The 20,874-nt window shown below is 33.2% G+C and overlaps 1 protein-coding gene across 1 annotated transcript; it reads right to left on the minus strand.

The window, feature by feature from the left end:
* Positions 1 to 5,254: 5,254 nt before the first annotated feature.
* On the minus strand, positions 5,255 to 18,016 carry LOC118197956 (uncharacterized). Its single transcript, XM_035369529.2, has 4 exons — positions 17,454 to 18,016; positions 13,887 to 14,106; positions 6,882 to 7,053; positions 5,255 to 6,052 (listed from the first exon to the last, which is right to left on the minus strand). The coding sequence occupies exons 1-4, from the start codon at positions 17,901 to 17,903 to the stop codon at positions 5,413 to 5,415; spliced, it is 1,482 nt and encodes a 493-aa protein (XP_035225420.2). The 5' UTR covers positions 17,904 to 18,016; the 3' UTR covers positions 5,255 to 5,412.
* Between the last annotated feature and the right edge of the window lie 2,858 nt (positions 18,017 to 20,874).

Consider the following 20,874-nt stretch of genomic DNA (forward strand, 5'->3'; position numbering starts at 1 on the left):
TGGCAAGCTCACCTGCAAGGTTATCCTTCCTGACTAAAGAAACCTCCGAAGCTTTGCTTGTTGTTCCTGTTTCAGATTTGTTTCCTGTATTGCTAAGCATACAGGATTATAAGCATTGATTATCGCTTTGTTGTCGAGCAAATTTCGGTGGAAACCGCGACAATTCCAAGACATAAGGGTGACCATTATGTTTCCTGTTTATTTTTTCGGTGCTGCTTTTTTGTCTTTTGAGGAAGGAGGTGTTTTGGGATTTCCATTCCTTTTTCTATTTCCATAGTCCGGAGTGTCAGATATAAAATCGTCAATTGAGCTATTGCTCAGATTTCAGTTTTTGTTAGCTGTTTTTTGTAGGCTTGTTTTTGGATTTTTCTGAATTACTATTTCTTTCTTCTGGGTTGTGTGAAGTGGGTCTTTCTTGTTTTTGTTATTAATTTAAGGCTCTTGGCGTTTTGTTGATGAAAAGAAAGATTTTTGGATGGCATCTGATCTCGTGGACTTAACCGCATTGGCAAAAAATAAATTTGGGCTCACTTGTGAGCTTTCTACTATTTTCATGGCTTCAGCATAAGATACGTTTCTAGTTATTTCTGTCGCCTGAACTTCCTTTTCAGATTACCATTTAGGACAAGAGCGAGAAAATGCTGGGTGTTCACCCTTGCAGTTTACACAGAATGGCGCAGTGTTGCAATTATCACTATCGTAGCCAATGAATGAGCATCTGTCGCACGTAAGGTTGCCACGACATGACGTCTTAGAGTGACCAAAACGCTGGCATTGGAAACATCCCATTGGATTGGGAATATATGGCCTTACGGGGGACAGTTAAGATACCAAGCCTTTTCTTCGGCAGATCAGGAGATATGAAGGTCAGGATCACGTGTTTCGTGTCTATCAACTGGCCTTCTTTTCGCATCTTGATCCGCCTAGCCCCACAGGCATTTTGGTCAGCTAACTCGGAGACGAACTCTTCTGAAACACACAAAAGGTCGATCGAGATCACACCTCTACAGAAATTAAATGTTTTGTGCGCTGACACAGTTATAGATACTTGTCCAAGTTTGGTTTGACGTAAAAGTGAAGCAACCTGGGAGGCCAAAACGGTATCAATAAGCAGGTCTCCAGAACGGAGACGCTTTATGTTCCTCGGCTCACCTATGCATGAATGAATGTATTTGCTGACCAGGAAAGGAGACACCTTTTGCAATTCTCCAGAGGCACTGGAAACAACAACAAAGCGCGGACAATCAGTAGTTTCATTGGCATTTGCATCCGTATGGATCTTCTTGCTAATGGATTTCTCAATAATTTCGATATCTTTGGCATTTGCATCAGTACGGATCTTCTTGCTAATGGATTTGTCGACACTTTCAATATCTTGGTTGGTTTCATTTGACTCAGGTTTTTTTTTAGAATAAATAGAGAAACCATGACTGAAAGAAAAAAAATTCGGTTCCGACGTCCCCACCACCACGGAGCCCAACAAGGGAACACAGATTCCTGTGTCAGGGCTAGCCGGACCTATACGCAAACTGAAGCCCCACAGTCGGCTTTCCCGAGAGCAGGTACTCCCGAGAGCTTATCCCCAAGCCACTGACACAAGGACTAGTGATCAGCCGATTGTCACCGGCTAAGGTTCCTCCCGTTTGCATGTTTCACAAGTGCACATCAACGCAGCCACCGGGGGAGGGGTTTCGAAAATGGACCAATGAGCTTCTGCTGGTCTTGTGACGCTAAATCTTTAAAACTGTGCATATCAGCGCATGTTGTTTACGTTTCAATTTTTGTTTGTTGCGCAGTTATAAATGTATGTCGCAGTAGTAGAAAATCTCGGAGTGATTTAGTTTTAGGAGTTTAATTAATCGCTGACGTTTCATTTTCGTGATTTTTATCACGCGTTGATATTTGGATTGCTGTTCACGGCATATTATCGCTCTTTACATCGAGAAAATCACTCAAGCTACAATTAGCCTCGAGTATTATACATTTTACTAACAGCTGTGGATTAAGAGAATTCAAGTGTATATTTTTTGTTCATTGAGCTGAGAAGGATTGGAAGTGTTACAAGAAATCTGGTATTTTCGTATCTCAGTGCTTGCATTCTGTCGATTTTGAAAGTGTAAGATTCAGAAAATTTATTGTGGATATGATTATATCCATTGTTAACACTAAAAGTTATATATGAATAAGATAAATTCATCCTGTTTGATGAATATTTCTTGTGCAGAGAGTACATTTAAGAGTGAGCAGTTATTAAATGTGAAATTTAACACACTAAATGTATACAAATGCAAATTTGGAACGTTCACTTCAAATAAAACTCTATTGGCTATTATTATAGAACATCATTTTCATATAGACTGCAATGAAACGTGCTGACTTCTACGTACATATACAAGTATAATTGGTTTAAATATTATTCTCATATGCATAATTTTATGTAAAGAAAGCATTTGGGCTCAGATGTTTATCACGTTTCTTATATCTTATTTACTACTAGTTAAGTAATATTTCACATGAATATTTGTACTTAAACGAATCCATTTCATAACTTAGGAAAAGGGGTAATTTTTTCCCCATGTAAAGTTCTAAAGACATTGTTTTATTGTAATTATTTATTTATAAATTTAGTTTTTAATGTATTTTACATTATGTATTTACTAGATCTGCCAAGAAATGAAGCAAAAATAGGCTAAAGTGCATAATCGCCCACTTGTGTGATTGGTGTTTGTTTGGCGCTTTTTACAAGAGTAAGAAGAATTGGATTTTTGTCAATTTTCTTTATTTTTTAAGTGAAGATAGGGCAATGTGTACATGGATACCGAGTATGTGCAATTCTTAAAAACGCGCCAAGCAGTGGGTGATTCTACACTTCCCCCCCAAAATAATTTAATAATTTCAGATAAGTCTCTGACAGAAAATCACGAGACTGCCAGTTCTTATGCAACAACATTGTACATTATGGAAGATATACCATGTATATGTAACGTCAACAAACCTGCCATGAAAGTGTTAAAATTAAGAAGTGGACTTGACTTTGCTATAGAAAAGTCACTTGCGTTCGTAGCAGTGTTTATATGGAGGCAGCGATTAACTGTAGAGAACAGTAATCTGTTTGATGCGAGTGCCAAATAATGTGCATTAGAAATCTAAATACCTGTGTAATCTATCTGCTGATGTTGAAAATATACTTCCTTGCCAAACAGCATGAATAGTTTGGCTGCTGCCTGTTAACATCAAAATATGTTGGAGCATTTTGAACTAATTAGTTCAAACTAAAAGTATAGCTTGTCATGAAAGAATAAAATGTATAGAGGTAGTAAACTATTTTATTATTTACTAGTAACTTCATATTTAAAATTGTGGGATTGCACATTTTTACTCCACTATGCTGTGCTATTCAATATGATATTTCTGAAGAGAAAAATAATCAAATATTAAAAAAAAGTTTCCATTTTGATTGATTTTTCTGCTGCTTCAAACAGACAACATCCAATTACGACATCACTTCTGCATTTTTTCCTATACTCAGCTCGGTTATCATGATTGCTACTTTCCTAAAAGCTAGCTGCATATTTGGTTTCTTCATCTAATGTTTCTAAAATATCACATATATATTGCAAGAAAAATCAGTTTTTTGTGTTTATAAATAACATTTGCAGAGTAAGAACTTCTGCAAATGTTGATTTTATCAGATTAAAATGTATTTGGTACCCTACATAGTTGTATGTAGAAATTTATGCATTAGAATGGAAATTATGTATGACAATAACATTTACCATACATAGAAATCTTTGAAATACAATATAGTTTTCACTTTATGCAATATTGTGAGATTAATATATCATTACAGCAGAAATTTTTAAACTGCAATATAATTTGTTACCTATAACACTGAAAATTAATTAAACCTTCAGTATTATAATGAATGGTTTGAAAAAATGGGTATAATTGTTTTACTAAAGCTACAAAATCTGAACATATAGTTCATATTTTGCTCAAAGTTAGTTTCAATTGCCTATTGTGGCCTTAGTCATTAAATATGAACATATTTTTATTCCAATTTTCTTTTGTTTGTTATAAGTTGCCTATACCTTGTAAAATATGATATAGTGTTAGATAATGTTTTGCATGACAGAAAAATCTTCAGTTTATAAGTTTTGCATAATTAAAACTGTGTCTTTCAAAATAAAATCATTTATTGTTTAATTAGGCACATATATATAATTTCTGAAATTAAATATATTCTTATTTTATTTTTATCAATTTAAAGTAAATACAACAATATAAATATAAAAAAGTAAATACATTCAATACCATAACTAATTCAACTAAAATATGCTAGTGACCTTCTTCATGGCTTATAGCATTTGGACGATTTTGTAAAATATTTTGTATAAGACATCGTGGTCGTTTTGATTTTATGCTAATGCCTGTTCGAGGTCTTCGAACAGTTAAACTGCCTCTTGATGATGAAGCTTTTCGTCAAGCTATTGAAGTTGGCTGCACTTTAATTTTTCGGCCAAAACGAAAAGTTGATTTGTTTTTTGAGTATTGGTAAAAAAAAAAAAAAATGATATAAATCTGATGTTGTACAAATATTTTTAGTTTTATGCAAAAAATTTTCTGTCAAATTTAAAATACCAGTATCAGGGTTGTTTTCCATGAGGTTGGCTAGGCGATCCATTTCACTTCGAAATTTTGATATGATGCTAGCATTTTCTGAAGATACTGATTTCTCTGTTGTTGATATGCATGATGAATTGAATGTGTCTCCATGGCTGTTTACAACAGTATCAGAAAAAGAGTTGAGAAAAGTATTTGTAGATTGTAAGCTGTTAGCATTTTCTTGTTCAGTATATGGATCTATTTCCATGATATCTGTAGTTTGACTGGAATGACTGGGACCAGGTGTCATTGGTTCTAAAAAGCTCATACAAACATTTGTACTGCCTACAGCAATACAATAATAATTTTTCTTTTCTTGCATGGTTAATATGGGAGCATTTGGAAATGTTACACCAAATTTAATGTGTACAGCTGCCTGATGTTTGCAGAAAGCACCTTGGATTCCTACAGGACAACTACATATGCCAATATCAACTTGATAATATGTGTTATCATTTTGTGATTGCACAATGTAAATTTTGTCTTCTTTTTCCACTGTACACTCTTCAATTATTTTTTGCCCTTTATCAATATACTTTTGAAAAGCAAATGTGGTTTCTTCAAGCGATCGAACACGATATCTAGCAGTCTTTTAGATAAATACTTTTCCAAAATTTTAAGCACAAATTCTAATAAAGCTATTGAGTTGAATGCTTTGAGGCATGTCAGAATTATTTCTTTTAATATCCTTACTGTAGCTTCTGAATAATTGTTTGTATTATGGCTAAGATTTCGAACATCCAGTCTCTAACACATACACCATTCTTCTTTTCTTTTTAAGAAACTGGATACGTGTGCTATTAGATTTGGATAATTCTGTACATACTTTGAGTTAAAAAATTTATTAACATTCTCTGCATATTCTTCTACACTGGTAGCGTACATTATTTGTCTAAACAGAAACATGATGTTTTTGCGATCATCATTTGCTATACTGTTTTGGGAATTCCACAACCATCTCCAGAAAGCTTGTGGAACATGAAACTGGCACAGTAGTTGCCTCGTACTTGGGAAAATTTGGCGTAATGCAGCTTTTAAAGCTGCACTGTCATCAGTCATAAAATTTTCGATTGTGAATAAGTTAATTTTTTCCCACATCTCTCTCAACTGGGAGAACAGTTTCGAGTAATTTGCTTCATTTTGAAAGCTATGTATACCTATCCCGATTGGTATTGCCCCAGCTTTTGTGGAAACTAAAACCACAGTTATAGAGCTCTTTGCCTGATCACATGATGCACTAGAGTCTACAAAAATGGAATGTGATTTTTCCAAACTTTTCACCATTCTTTGCATTAGGGGTGTTATGACTGCTATGCAGAGAGGATTAGTTGCAAATTTGATAAGTGATCCTTTTTCTTGATACTCTTTAATTCTGTTTAGTGCAATTCTAAGGAATAAAAGAAATATATATATATATATATTTAATTATTATGAATTTACTCTTATAACATGCACTTTAATTTTGCATATTGTAACTGTAATTGTATTCATAAGCTCACAGATTTAAGCATAATTTAAAAAGCATATAAATAATTATTGAAAATATTGACAAAAATGATTATTTAACCACTAACTTTATTACAATTCTCTCATGCCTTTTTATTAAACTATTTAGAAATATTACTAATCTAAGTGGATTATTGTATTGTATATATATTTAACATTTTCCATTGTTTTATAATTGTAATGTGATATATCAAATCTTATTAGAAATAATATATAATTAATTAAATGTAACTTTTCAGAAAACTTTAATTTCTTTGCTGCTACTTGAGTAGTTTCAAAGTATTATACACATTCAAACCCTACAGTGTTCTTTGATATGATGAATAAATATAGCAATTAACAAGATGTTATATCAGTTAACTAAACATATTTAGATCACCATTTTAAAATATAACGCTTCAGATATAATTTACATTCAGGCTGTGATATTTAAGATTTGTTTCTATGCATGTGGAAGTGAAGTAATAAAGCCTTTTTAAATTCTTATTATCTAAGCAGAAATTAAAATTATTTAAAAAATTTATAAATGAAATCATTACTTATTTTAAAATTGTGTATAGTTTTAATATGTAGAGCAAGATATTGTATTACTAGTTTTTAAATTTCTACTAGTAACTCTAAAATTTAATAGAGAAATCATAATTATTATAAAAATTTAGCAAGTACGTTATATTACTGGAACATTTTAATTATCATGATAAAATACTGACTTTTCAAAATCTGGTCCATAGTTCAATCCTCCAAAATTTTCTTTTAACCATTTTTCATGAATTTGGTAAATCCATTTTGCAGGTGGATTAATTCTGCTGTTGGCCAGTTGTTCTGGAGATTCGATCATTAATGACGATTCGTGGAAATTTTCTGCAGCTGCTGGCGTCATACCTAATAATTGTGGGTGAAAATTAAAATAGTGTTTTAATTTTCAGAAACTGATGTTCAGCTATGAATGATGCAGTTCCCACCCACCCTCCTACATTAGCAAAACATAATTAGTTTGTTTCTTAAGAACTAGATGAGTATACTGATAGTATAGCCCCTCATAAGCCAACTATGAATATATTCATCTGTCAATTGCTTACAATAAAGGTAAAGCAAGATTTCGCATGTTTCATGAGCATTTTAATATGGACCTTGATTCATGAACAAAGCCCGCAGAAAGCCCATCTGTTGGCTTGGTGTAAAGAAAAAAATTCAGTACAAGCAGTGGCGTAGCGAGGGGGGGGCAAGGGGGTGCATGATGCCCCGGGCGCCGCTCGTAGAGGGGCGCCAAATGGTCTCCAAACTAGATTTTCCGTAAAATTTCAGTTTTTATTTTGATCGATTTCTAGAAAATAAATTTAAAATTAATAATTATTGTAATATAATTAATTATTTATTTTCTTGATTTGTCTGATAAAATGTGTAATAAAATGTTTGCAGTACATCAACCAAAACGTTCTTTCTGACCATTTTATTTCTCCAAAGTAGAGATATATTTTTATTTTTTTAAACGAAATGCACGTATACCTCCAGCTTTTTATTTTAAAACGATAACACGACCTTGTCCCGAATTTCTCAAACACATCCAGTTTCCGAAATCCGATTCCATAATCTGAAAATGACATTTTGGAAAAATCCTAACGCTTCCGCTACAATGGATTGCGTTTGACTCTCCTGTAAACGACTGATGGCCTCCCAGGCTACCGATTCAACTAAGTCATCTTGCTGAGACATCGGACTGACTGCTACAAACAGTCAACTCTTGTCAATTGTTTTTAATCTCCTACTACAAAAGGAATGCTGCAGGTCGCTTTTCACTCCTTATCTTAAACGCAGTTTTCGACGTCACAGGCTAAATTTGCATATTCCCAACTTTGTAAACGTTATAATTTCCCTTTATAATCTCTTCTATTTCCTTTTGTTCAAAAAGGTTATCGATTATATGGTTATTTCATACCGAACCCACAATATCCCCTAATTGTTTTGAGCACTGAATGTGACTGCATGACGTTACTCCGCAGTAGAAAAGAAACGGAACCTAAAACTCCACTACAAATCTATAGAGAAAATGTTTTTCTAAACCTAAAAGTCGCACTTCAAATACTACTTACTATTTCATTATCAAATGAACGTTTGTTCAGCAAATTAAAATAAATTTTCACATATTTATAATCAACGATGGGCCAAGATCCCCTAAGTCAGCTAGCATTTTTAAGTGTGGAAAGAGAAACATTTGAAAGGATCGACTTTGATGAAGTAAATGATAAATGTGCTTCATCCAAGGTAAGAAAAATGTATACACAGTAATTAATTGTATTCATGTATTATATTATTATTAATAAATATAAGTGCCCGATCAAGTCGAGGTGCACGTGACTGAAGCGAGATGAGGGCAAATTAAAATTTTTAAGTTGGCTGGTGGTGTGTCTGACAATTTTAGATCTTTGGCACTCCAAGCACAAACGTGTCCGGTTGGCTATGTCCTTTTGCATGCTAGGCCATACGATACGTTGCTGTATCAGTTTCCTCGAAGCCTTGATGCCAGGATGTGACAGACGATATAATTGACTAAAAATGGCATGGCGAAACCCGGAGGGAACATAAAGTCGAAATCTTGAATCCTGAACATCACAATAAAGTGATTTTCCAGGTGACAGCTGCATAGGCTGCAAGTTGAGATTGGTGGAAGATTTGCTTTTCAAGGGGGTTTGTAGTTCTGAATCCCGGTGTTGTTCTTCCGCAAGGGCAGCAAAGTTTATTGGCGAAGGAACGGCTAGTTGTTCAATGCGAGACAAGATGTCTGCAGCAATATTCTGCGAACCCTCAATATAACGGATATCCGTTGAAAATTGCCCTATTAAGTCTAAGTGTCTCATTTGACGAGGAGAAGCTTTATCCGAACGCTGTTGAAAAGCATAGGTTAAGGGTTTGTGATCTGTGAAGATCATGAAAACGCGTTCCTCTAGCATATGTCGAAAACATTTGACAACTTCATAAATTCCTAATAATTCGCGATCGTGAGTGCTGTATCTAGTTTGTGCTGGTGAGAGTTTTTTAGAAAAATATGAAAGTGGTCTCCATAATTCTTGATATTTCTGTTGTAAAACTGCTCCTATACCTGTTGTTGATGCGTCAACGTGTAGAGACATCAGGTTATTTTTTGGAAGCAGAAGATATGAAAAATATGGAACGCCCTCGCCGGGAATCGAACCGCGGACTTCTGGAGTACCGGCCCAGCGTGCAGAACCACTACACCACGAAGGCATGCTAGGAAAGCGAGAGAAATAACTTATAAACGTAGAGTGATAATGGTTTAGATGCGGAAGGATACCGAAAATTTGTTGCCGAAATTAAATCATTTTTGCATTTTTGGACCGCTCCGCGAGATTCTGTGGTCCAGGTTATAACACGTTTATCGTTTTTTTGCTTCCAACCAAAAAAGAATTTAGAGGTGCTTGTATGGTCGCTGCATGAGGTAAGAAACGTCGATAAAAATTGAGCATAGCAAGATTCAAGTCCTTCACTGAAGATGGTTCAGGTATATCGCGGATAGCCATGACTCTATCTGGAAGGGGTCGAACGCCATCAGCGAAAATTTCATGACCTAGAAAGTACTCTTGGTTGGCCAAAAAAGCATTTGGAAGGATTAAGACTGACAACGTACCTTTGAAAACCGTTCAAAAACTGTTCTCAAATGTGATAGGTGTTCTTGCTCTGAAGAGGAGGAGATTAGACGTCATCAAAATAAGGTACATAAAAGTCGAGTCAGATTAACACCTGATTCATGAAGAGTTGGAACGTTTGAGCAGCATTGCATAAGCCGAAAGTCATGACCGGAAACTCAAATGGTCCAAAAGGCGGAATAACCGCAGTTTTTGGAATATCAGCTGGGTTAACGGGCACTTGGTGATACGCCCGCTCAAGATCAAGTGTTGTAAAAATAGCTTTTCCCTCTGAAACTTGCATACAGCTTTGAATGTGGGGGACTGGGTAACGATCAGGAATTGTAGCTGCATTTAACCGACGATAATGGCCACACGGGCGCCAGTTACCATTTCGTTTCCGAACTAGATGGAGCGGACTGGCCCATGAACTTTTTGAAGGACGGCAAAATCCCTGTTCCATCATGTATTGAAATTCCTCTTTGGCGGCTTTAAGCTTGTCCGGAGGTAAGCGTCTTGGTTTAGCTGCAATTGGAGATGCGGTAGTTTCAATATAGTGTAGTACATCGTGCTTGGGTTCGGAAATACCCATAACTGGGCGCGTGTTTGTAGGGAATTCTCTGAGAAAATGATGCCATGGGGAGTTACCCGAAATCAGTTTAATGCTCAAATCTTGACTATTGCGAATTACTCCCGGATAAGTTAAGTTGGTTGTGGAATCTATCAAACGGCGATTCTTAAGATCGACAAGCAAAGAAAATTTTTGAAAAAAGTCAGCGCCACTAATAGGACTTGAAACAGTAGCAATAATGAATGGCCATTGGATGCTGCGGCGCAATTCTAAATCAACAGATATCAGGCGTTCACCAAAAGTTTGAATAGGAGTTCCATTTTATACATAAAGTTGTAACTTGGTAAGGCCTTTTGTTCGTGAAAATGTGGTGGAACGACAGAAACATCAGCCCCGGTGTCTACAAGAAAGATTGAGCCCGAATTCTTTTCGATGACGAAAAGGCGTGCAAAATTCCGGCCGCTGTCGTTCACAACTTCGAGCAACAACCCTTCTAGTTTCCCTGGTCGTTATAACGACACGGTGGGCGGCATTTGTTCGCCTTGTTTCCAAATTTGTGGTGGTAAAAACAAATAGCCGGGTTATGAATACCTGGCTTTCATAACGTTTCCTCAGTGGGCTACGACGTCTATTTCGACCACGTGATGTGGAGCGGTTGCGCTGAAAAGGTTCAGCTTGGATGGCTACTAACTGAGCAACCTGTTTGGACAAATCATCAATTTGAGCCTGTAACCCCACAATAGCAGGAGCCTGCCCTGCGTGTATTTGCGCTAGAATGGCCAGCTCGTGAATTTTATCAGCGATTTCGGGAATATTTTTAAGTGTCTTCCTACTGGCCGCTAAAATAGTTTGCATGTTAGATGGGAGTCTATTCATCCATATTTTGTTTTAAGAATGTTATCCGTTAGGTTACCGGCGGCTAAGTCTGACATTTTAGACAGCTATTGAGAAGGCCTCATATCATCCAACCGTAAATCATGCAACAACTGCTTGATTCTGTCTCGGATTCTTCATAAACAGAAATTAATTTTTTTAAAAGATTTGTATTTGTCCGTCACCGGTGAATTCAAAATTATTTCACGAGCTGATTGCAGTACCTCTTATTCTAACGCGGCGATCGCTGTATAAAATTGAGTTTCGTCGGCAGTAATGTGACTCAAATGCGCATCCAATTGAATGAACTATAACGATGGGTCTCGGCGACAAAAAGGTGGTGGCTTAACTGCCACTCACGCCAATTGTGAAGCAGCATCGTTGTCAACCGCTTTAGATCAATCAAATATGCACAATAATAATATGTATAGAAAAATAATCAATATGTATATAGTGACACAGTTTCTTGGTACTTGAAATCAGAGAAATTGGCGGCTCAAATGCTCAACATATATCCACTGAAATTATGACAGAAATATGTTGACTCACCGGAATGCGGCACAACGCTGGAAATGACAGGAGAAATGTTTTACTTGCATCTCATCACACTGGGTAACTTACTGCTGCTATTTTGACATATAAACTCCATATTCGTGCAACATTGAAGGTTGCTATTCGTAATAAATACGTGTCACCAATTATGGTATTACAATTTTTTGAGACAGATCATTAAATAATTATAACAACTGAATAGAATAAATATTATTTTGTTTTTGGTTGCTATTTGTTACCAGACTGGCAGAGTTGAGTTGTAGTAGGCAAGTTGCCGCATATCTATTTATCTATAATGTATATTAAACTTTTAATTGTTTAAAAACTGTACTTTTTAAAAACACTTGTATAAATATGTAAAATAAATAACACCATTTTAACTAATTCTAGATCATCGTATGTCTGATTTTTCCGCCCACACAGATGCATTTCCGAATCCAAGGCTAGTGTAGTTAGGTAGTGACTATTCTTGATATATTTTTGAGATGGCAGATTCGACATTTTATTATTATTTGCATTGTTTTCTTATTACGAATATATTCTATACATTATATTACTGAAAGTTTTTATTGTGGGGGGCGCCAAAAATGTATTTTGCCCCGGGCGCCAGTTATGCTTGCTACGCCACTGCAAGTATAATATACATTGTAAAAAATACTGCTTTTTAAACTGCAAGATCATTATTGTAAATAAAGTATTTTTAAATACTTTCTATATGCATATATTTATAAGTAAGAAAGTAAGAAAACAGAAGTTTAAAAATTTAACTTAATACAGCATGACTGTAAATCTGTAAGTTTGATCGAAAGTTGATTTTCATTAAAATTAAATTAAGAATGGAAAACTTTCAAATAATTTTTTATATAAAGTAGTTAGTGTTTTCTTTCACATACAGTAGCACTGATATATTTAGAATTATTGTTTGAGTACTTTTCTGTTAAGTACCTGCCATGCATTTTGGCATGTGTGTGTATAATAGAAAGGTAGGCTGTGTGTGTGCCATCTATAAACTATTCTTATAACAGAAAGTTGTTTACAATTAAAAATGCTTGGCAGGTGCCTATTAGAAAAGTATCATTGTTTGTTTCATGTATATATTCAGAACTGATACTGAGCATTAGGCTGGTGTCAGCGTGAATTCCATCACACTATTACCAGCCCCTCAGGTGATCCCCGCAAGGAAAAACTTCAAGGAATATCACAAAAGATATATTCAGAACAGCTCTGTTGAGTTTTTAATTGTGGGGAGGAGAGAGTTGCAACTTTCCAAATGCTATATAGATTGTGAATTTTTAGGCTAATATATTCTACCAACTTGACATAGATTTACCTGCATTTCTATCGAGTTGCCAGCAAACCTGATGTAGAGTTTTTATATTACTTGGAGTGGTTTTGTTTTTAAACCAAATTTATGTTTTGTATTGTAGTAATATCTCAGGTTCAGTGTATTTTATGATAATACTGTTCAGTTATCAAAGTTATTGGTTCTTAATTCTGAATTCATATGAAGAAATTTTATTTGGCAGTTTATTAGTATCTTAGTTTAACTTTATGCATTTTTTCTAAATTGAATGGTTCTTCTTGATATTGTGAATCTAATTGAAGTTAATTGTGTATAATACGGTAATGGATGTATTATATTTTGTTTGTTTGTTTGTACCATAGTTTTGTATTTAAATTAGTTGGACTCAGTTTTGAAAGTATTTCGTATTTGCAATACAAATTATGAAAGTATACTCGGTTTATTGTTTGAATGCTATACTACTTGTAATATGCTTTCTTTAGGGTTTATTAATGACTATGTTACTTATGTCCTTGTGTACTTGAAGGCCTTGTATGCCACTGTAAACTTATTTTGCTTAGTGATAATAAATAGCTTCTGGAGGCAGGGGCTTTAATCCGTGTAAGGCAGACATCATGTCAGCTAGGTAATGGAGCCCCTGTTCTCTGGTTAACAGTTTGGTCATGTCTGTACACCTAGTTAAAACTATTAAAATGCATATCTATTGCAAACCACCATTAAGAGATATGTTTCTGTATAGAAAAAGATTTTAACAAGAAATTTACAAATAACTTACCATTATTAAATAAATTTATAAAAATATCTTGTGTTTCTTCAGATCTGCAAAGCCAGTTCCATGCTTCTGCAACTCCAGTTCTGTGACTGTGATTATTATTTATATGAATAACAGCACAGTAACCTTCACCGATCAAAGAATCTCTGTAACGAGTGTATTTGCTGTTTCGTTTTATTCGAATGTTTAAAGAAGCAGTGCATTTCTTATCTTTACCTTCAGTCTAAATTAAAAAAGGAAGATCATTATTTGAAAACAGACCAGACGTAGATTAAAATAAAATTTTCACAGAATCTCTTTACATAATGAATACAGAATCTTGATACATTCTTAACAGAAAGAAACCTTTCATTTTTTATGTGATTAAAATTTGTATATTTAACAAGCGCAGCTTTAAGATCAGTAGCTTGACACTGACCATCATAAAAATGTTATAAAAATAATTTCACCTTATAAATTAGTCTATTGAATATAATTACATGATTTCTATGGAAGATGTACTTAAAAAAGGTGTTTAAGCAGAGGGTAATGGACTGATTAGGTTAATAAAACATGTTCATTATGTCTCAAGTTTCAGACAATCCATTATGTTTTTACTCAAATGCTATAAAAAAAATAGATTTATGGGCTTTATTCTTAATTTTATAAATTCTTTCTTAATAAAAAAATGGACTTTACAGTGATTAGAGTTACAACAGTGTTGAAACCTGGACTTAATTTTGAGCTAACATCTACTAATTAAGTTAATGCATTCATTGTGTTAATTCCACGATATTATTATACTTCATATATTTAAAATGTCATTATTAGATTATTTATAATACATATATATTATATTATTCAACATTTATAATATATATATTATTTATAACATTTATAATATATATTATAACATTTATAATATATATATTATTTATGTATATATTATAAATAATATATATATTATTAATATATACATAACATATACATACATATATATATATATACACACATTGTGGTTGTATATATATAGCCACAAGCCATTAATGTATATTGGCATAAGAGAATGTTATTTTTTACAGTTATTAACTGATTCAGATATTATAAATTTTCGCAGATCTTAATATTTTGTTTCTTAAATACTGATGAAAGGAGCACCATCATAAATGTATAAGTAAATACTATAATTTGTTGACAAATCTGATTAAATTCATAGCAAATTTAATATGACAGTAGTATCGCATATTAGTAACCTGAGTTAGTCAGTTAGGAATCTGAAAGTCAATACATATATAATTTGTACCATTCTAAAAGGTATTTTAATGTTAAAATCATTTAATAGAAATTAATACAGAACTTTTCTTATAGAATTAAAGTTTTAAACAACAGTATATAACACAAATGAAGTTCTTAAATGCACTGAGAAACCATATTTTGATAAAGTTCTCTTCAGGCTGACATAGTATTCACAACATCAAACTAATTCTGATGAATCATGAGTAACTCTAATTAAAATAAAACTCTATTTACAAAATGATCATACCTTTTAGTACAGCTAAAATTCTAGTAATAGACATTAGTAACATTTTTAATTTGCATTCATTTTTCTTTTATTTGTTGTATAGTTTTTTTTCCTGCAAAATAACAGCATTCATAATTTAAGTAGTAAATTTAAGCCTGAATAATTAAATGAATCTGGATTAAATCTTCATGCGGATGCAAAATATAAATATACTAATAATATAGAATTTCCTAATTTTATTGAGAGTTTTTAAATTACTCTCAATAAATTTATGCAATTGTATTTAAAAATTTTAGGACAATTTTTGGTTGATCTTTACATTATGGTAACTTGGCGTTTTTTTGGCGAAAATTTGGCGACCAACTCTCCTACAGCAACCCTCTATTTTTTTTTCCCCGCCGCCATTTTGCCTTCACGAAGTAAAGACATGTTTCTTTTCTTTTTATCTACTGAACACTTCTTCCAACAATCTACTAGCCGAATTACACTTATGCTAGAAATTTTATCTAACAAAACTGCTTAATCATGACAAATATTCACTGCAAAATTGGGAAAAAGTGCACAATACCATACTCCTTACACGTTTTTCAAAATAACACATACACATAAACCATGTACACGCCAACTTACTTTTACTTAAAAAAACATCCCAGAATTGCACAAAAATGGCATTGCGCACACTCTTCACTATATCCATGTACACTGCTTTTTTCCCATAAATTAGAAAAATTTCACGAAAATACATGACAATTTTCTCAATCTTTAAACCCGGTAAAAAGAACATATATGAAATTACCTGATCACGAAAAAGTATTTACCCTTTCCAAATATGAACATTTCCACATATAAAATAAATAAAACATCCCAAAACTTTTACCTCTAAATCATCTATTACATTATATACGTCACCAACAAATTCATACCGCAAGCATTACAAATACTTAGTATCAAATATTTAAATTATTTCCATGCACGTTTACTTCAACTTAAACGTATACCAAATTCCTACAAACATAAAATTCACAAAATAACTATCATTTAATTAAAATATCACTAAACCATGTACACGCCGACTTATTTTTACTTAAAAAAACATCCCAGAATTGCACAAAAATGGCATTTCGCACACCCTTCACTATATCCATGTACACTGCTTTTTTCTCATAAATTAGAAAAATTTCACGAAAATACATGACAATTTTCTCAATCTTTAAACCCGGTAAAAAGAACATATATGAAATTACCTTATCGCGAAAAAGTATTTACCCTTTCCAAATATGAACATTTCCACATATAAAATAAATAAAATATCCAAAAACTTTTACCTCTAAATCATCTATTACATTATGCACGTCACCAACGAATTCATACCGCAACCATTACAAATACTTATTGTCAGATATTTAAATTATTTCCATGCACGTTTACTTCAACTAAAACGTATACCAAATTCCTACAAACATAAAATTCACAAAATAACTATCATTTAATTAAAATATAATTAAATTCAAAAACACTACTTAAAATATAAATGAGCACATACATTAAATTAATACATACATAAATACCCATTTCGAATTCACTTTAGTTACGGCCATGGGATCCAAAAATTCACGAACACTGTTTCACACAACACAGAATAAAGCCAAATACAAAATTTCCAGATTTTTTCCCGATTTCCCCCCTTTTCCGATTAAAGAACCGTAATTCGTTCATTAATATCACATGACATATCCCATGATCTCTCATTTCCCTCACACAAAATAATGCGTAATCGGAACTGAGTACTGCTCACATTATTACCAAAGTGCCAGGTAGTAACCTTTATCGCCTCCAAAATGTCGCCAAACTACCAGTTACCATATTGTAAAGATCAACCCAATTTTTATTCCAAATGTATAGAAATATATATTTTTTCGTCTGAACTGAATGTAGTAACTGAAACAGCACTAAATTCAGTTCAGATACAGTACATTAAATAATAATTACAGTTACCATTTTGCAGTCAATTACCCTTAAATACAAAATGCTACATAACTGTTATAGAACTTGTAAATTTAAGTACATACCTTTACTTTACGATATGAAGAATGCTGACAAATATAGTTCCTTGAAAACAGAAATCGAGATTGATCAGTTGAACTTTTTCGAAGTATCCAACATGTGTTAGTATTTCTTTCAAATTCTCTCAACCAGGTAGTGAAATCTTCACAGCTGTTTATATTTGATCTGACTTCGCAGTAAAAAGTTTCAGTAGAAATCGATTGTGATTTAATTATTTTATATTGGAAATTGCGCGGCAAAATATTTTCAACCATCTTGCTTAAAGCGCGCGAAAGGTCATGTGACATGAGAGAAGTATTGCTGGAAGACCATTGGTCCATCCTAGAAGCCACGCCTCTGGTGGCTACGCAGATGTGCACTTGTGAAATATGCCTTCCGTTTAGCTGAAGCAGAAGCAGAAGCCAAAGCAGTGTGTTAGGGACAGTACCTCGCCCCTCAACTACCAGGACCCTCATTTCCAGGGACAAGGGTCTCCACGTACGGCAAACGCGTGGGCAGTTTTCTCGCCATTCGAAAACCAGAGACAAGGGCTGTTCCAGTTTCTCATGATGAGCCCCAACCTCCGAAGAGGAAAACCACAAGGGAGAATGGAAAGAAAAAAAGTACTAGGTGAGAGGAGAGGAGACGGAAAAGAGGACAGATCGTTGGGGCTCCAGGATCGTGACACCCGGTTCATCAAGTTGATCGCCTGAAGGGCTAGGGTACCTCGGGATTGCCACAACCGTACTCACAAAAGTGAGCCCCTGATGGGGTTTAACCATTGAAATAAATTATACACAGTATTAGAGTTTCGACCAACAGATGTCGTTAGTTGTCCACTAAATTGCGGCATTTGAAGGCACGTGGTATTATCGCTCAAACTTCACTTTTTTCTTACAGAAATGGCTGCTAGAAAACGTTCAGCGATTGACACAGAGTATATTCCTGATAACTTATCACATTCTGAAAGCGATTTTAGTTTCGATAGCAATAGTGATAGTGATATAGATTTCTCGGGCTGCTCCTGCCTCAAATAGCGATGACTCGCTATTTGAGGATTATGATTAAATGATGAGGATCATGATTAAATAATTATGATTAAATTTGTGTATCATGATTAAATAAACTTGAACTTTATCATACTAAACTGCACGTCTAAAGTATTTTTTCCTCAGTGCTTTATATTTTCTTAAATTTTACACATTTTACTTTTTTATATTATGCAATAAATAGAAATTAGCTGTAATTCAACTGAAATTTATTTTTAAAAAAATTATCTTTGGTGATAACATCTGAAATTAGTTTTTCTGGAGACTTAATTCCTTAAAAATCTATAAAAAAATATTTTGTAGAAAGAAAAAATGCATTTTTCAATTCTCCGATATATATAGATTTAAAATTTGAAAAAATAAAAAAATTTGAAGCGATTCTGGTCCACAAATTGCGCAGTCACAGGGTGAACTGAATGATACTTCGTCCTTACAAGGTACACAGTACAGCCAACTTTTTTTGTCGATTTCAGATACTGAGTTGTCCTTCAAATCTATGGAATTCTACTGTCAGAAAATGCTGGATGTTTATTATACGGCTGTTATTTTTCTTTGTATTGACTTGGGGTGAAGATATGACCTATGTATTCCACTTGTTGATTCAGTTGCATGATTCTGGCAGTTACAGCTTTTATTTAATGTGAAGGGCTTAAGATATGTCTAGCAGCTCAGAATGATATGTAAAAAAACTATACACTATATCAGAATTAGTTATATTTTCTGCAATCATAGCATAATATACATGTTGAACCATACTTTCACTCTCCAACTTCATAAAAATTAAAAATCCTCTTTGAATTTTTTCATAAAAGTAAGTTTTATACAGGAAGAAATGTAGTTTTATATATTAATCTGAATTTGATAATGGATTCAGGTTTTTTACATCACTTCCTTTATATAATAAAACCAAACATGTAAATTAAATAAAGTTTCTAATTCATTCAGTAAGTTCATGCAAATATATATAGTTTAGTTACAAATTCCATTTTATCAGAAAATAAGCTTGTATATTTTATTTATATATTTGTCATTATTACTGTTGCATATTCACTGAATATAGAGCTTAATCATACTTAAATATGACTTTTTGTTTTTATATTTTTTAATTTTCATTATAACAATATTTATATTATACCTAAATCATAATTTTAATAATTTATTCATGAATTATGAATAATTTCATTTAAAACATAAGATGTAAAAAGGGAATAATATTTTATCAAAAGCAATAAATTCTGCCACAGTTTACATGAACAGATGTAGCTCACTCACTTACTCAGCTATCTAAGCATCTTATCCTTACATCTCAACACAAACAATATTGTTTGTTACTTAATATGCACTTCGTATCTCATCTATATGCAATATATTCTGTTTAGAAATTAATCTCAAAGTCACTGTTGACATTAGTTTTTGACCTAACTGAAATAATTGTTCCCAATTCCTTTGCGACAATAATTCAAGTCGTTTTCACTCTAACTGGAAAGCGGGAAAAGCGAATTTGGGCACTAAAATCTTATCCACGACAAATATTCTAACATTGATGACAAAAGCAAAAAGAGAGAGAAATTTTCCTGTGAGATGCCTGTTTTAGAGAACAGTGCACAATCACAACATGTACTATGTATATTCATATAATTTTATCTGGCAAACAAAAGTACATAATTAAATGTACAAATATTAAATACAAATATTTGCATTTAATGTTTAAGCTCGATCATTCGGAAAGCTCAGAAAATGCTAAATGCCCAATGAATGAAAATTACAGACAATTGAGCATACAAAAAGTGTGTAAAAAATCCTTAAATGCCCCGTTTGTGAAAATTCCAGATAGTTGAGAGTATAAAAAGTGCAATTCACACAGTACAAAAGACAAACAAATAGAAGAAAGCATATTCAGTCTAAAACTAAAAAACAGTCATCTTATTTCTTATCCATTTGAATATCAGACACCTGCACTTAACATCATGAAAGATTCCAGGGGTTAAAAAAAACCAATGTATGAAAACACCTAGTAAAACATCTAACTTAATTATGAAATTTTTTCGAGCATGAAAATTGCCAAAGATCGAGCCAAACTTGTGGTTATCAATCCTACAGAAGTTTGATAGAACTGATGAACCCTCTTTATTTAGGTATTCAATTTATGAATATAGCATATCGAAACCGAAATATTTTGTCATAATTTGCCAGACATCTCCCCCACTTTCTCGGTTTATATTTTATAAAGTCCATGATGACTGTATTGTAACATAATGGTTATGGCATTCTAGCATTTTCCCTTAATTTACATACTAGTATTAATTAGTGTACCTAAATAGTATGAGCAATAAAGTATAGAATAATATGTGAATTATCCATAATTTTGTGATTAGCTTTGTCTTGTTAATGTATAAAA

This window comes from Stegodyphus dumicola, chromosome 11 (genome assembly GCF_044657685.1).
Source record: "Stegodyphus dumicola isolate Sdum_Otavi_A_Nest chromosome 11, ASM4465768v1".
NCBI lineage: Eukaryota > Metazoa > Arthropoda > Arachnida > Araneae > Eresidae > Stegodyphus > Stegodyphus dumicola.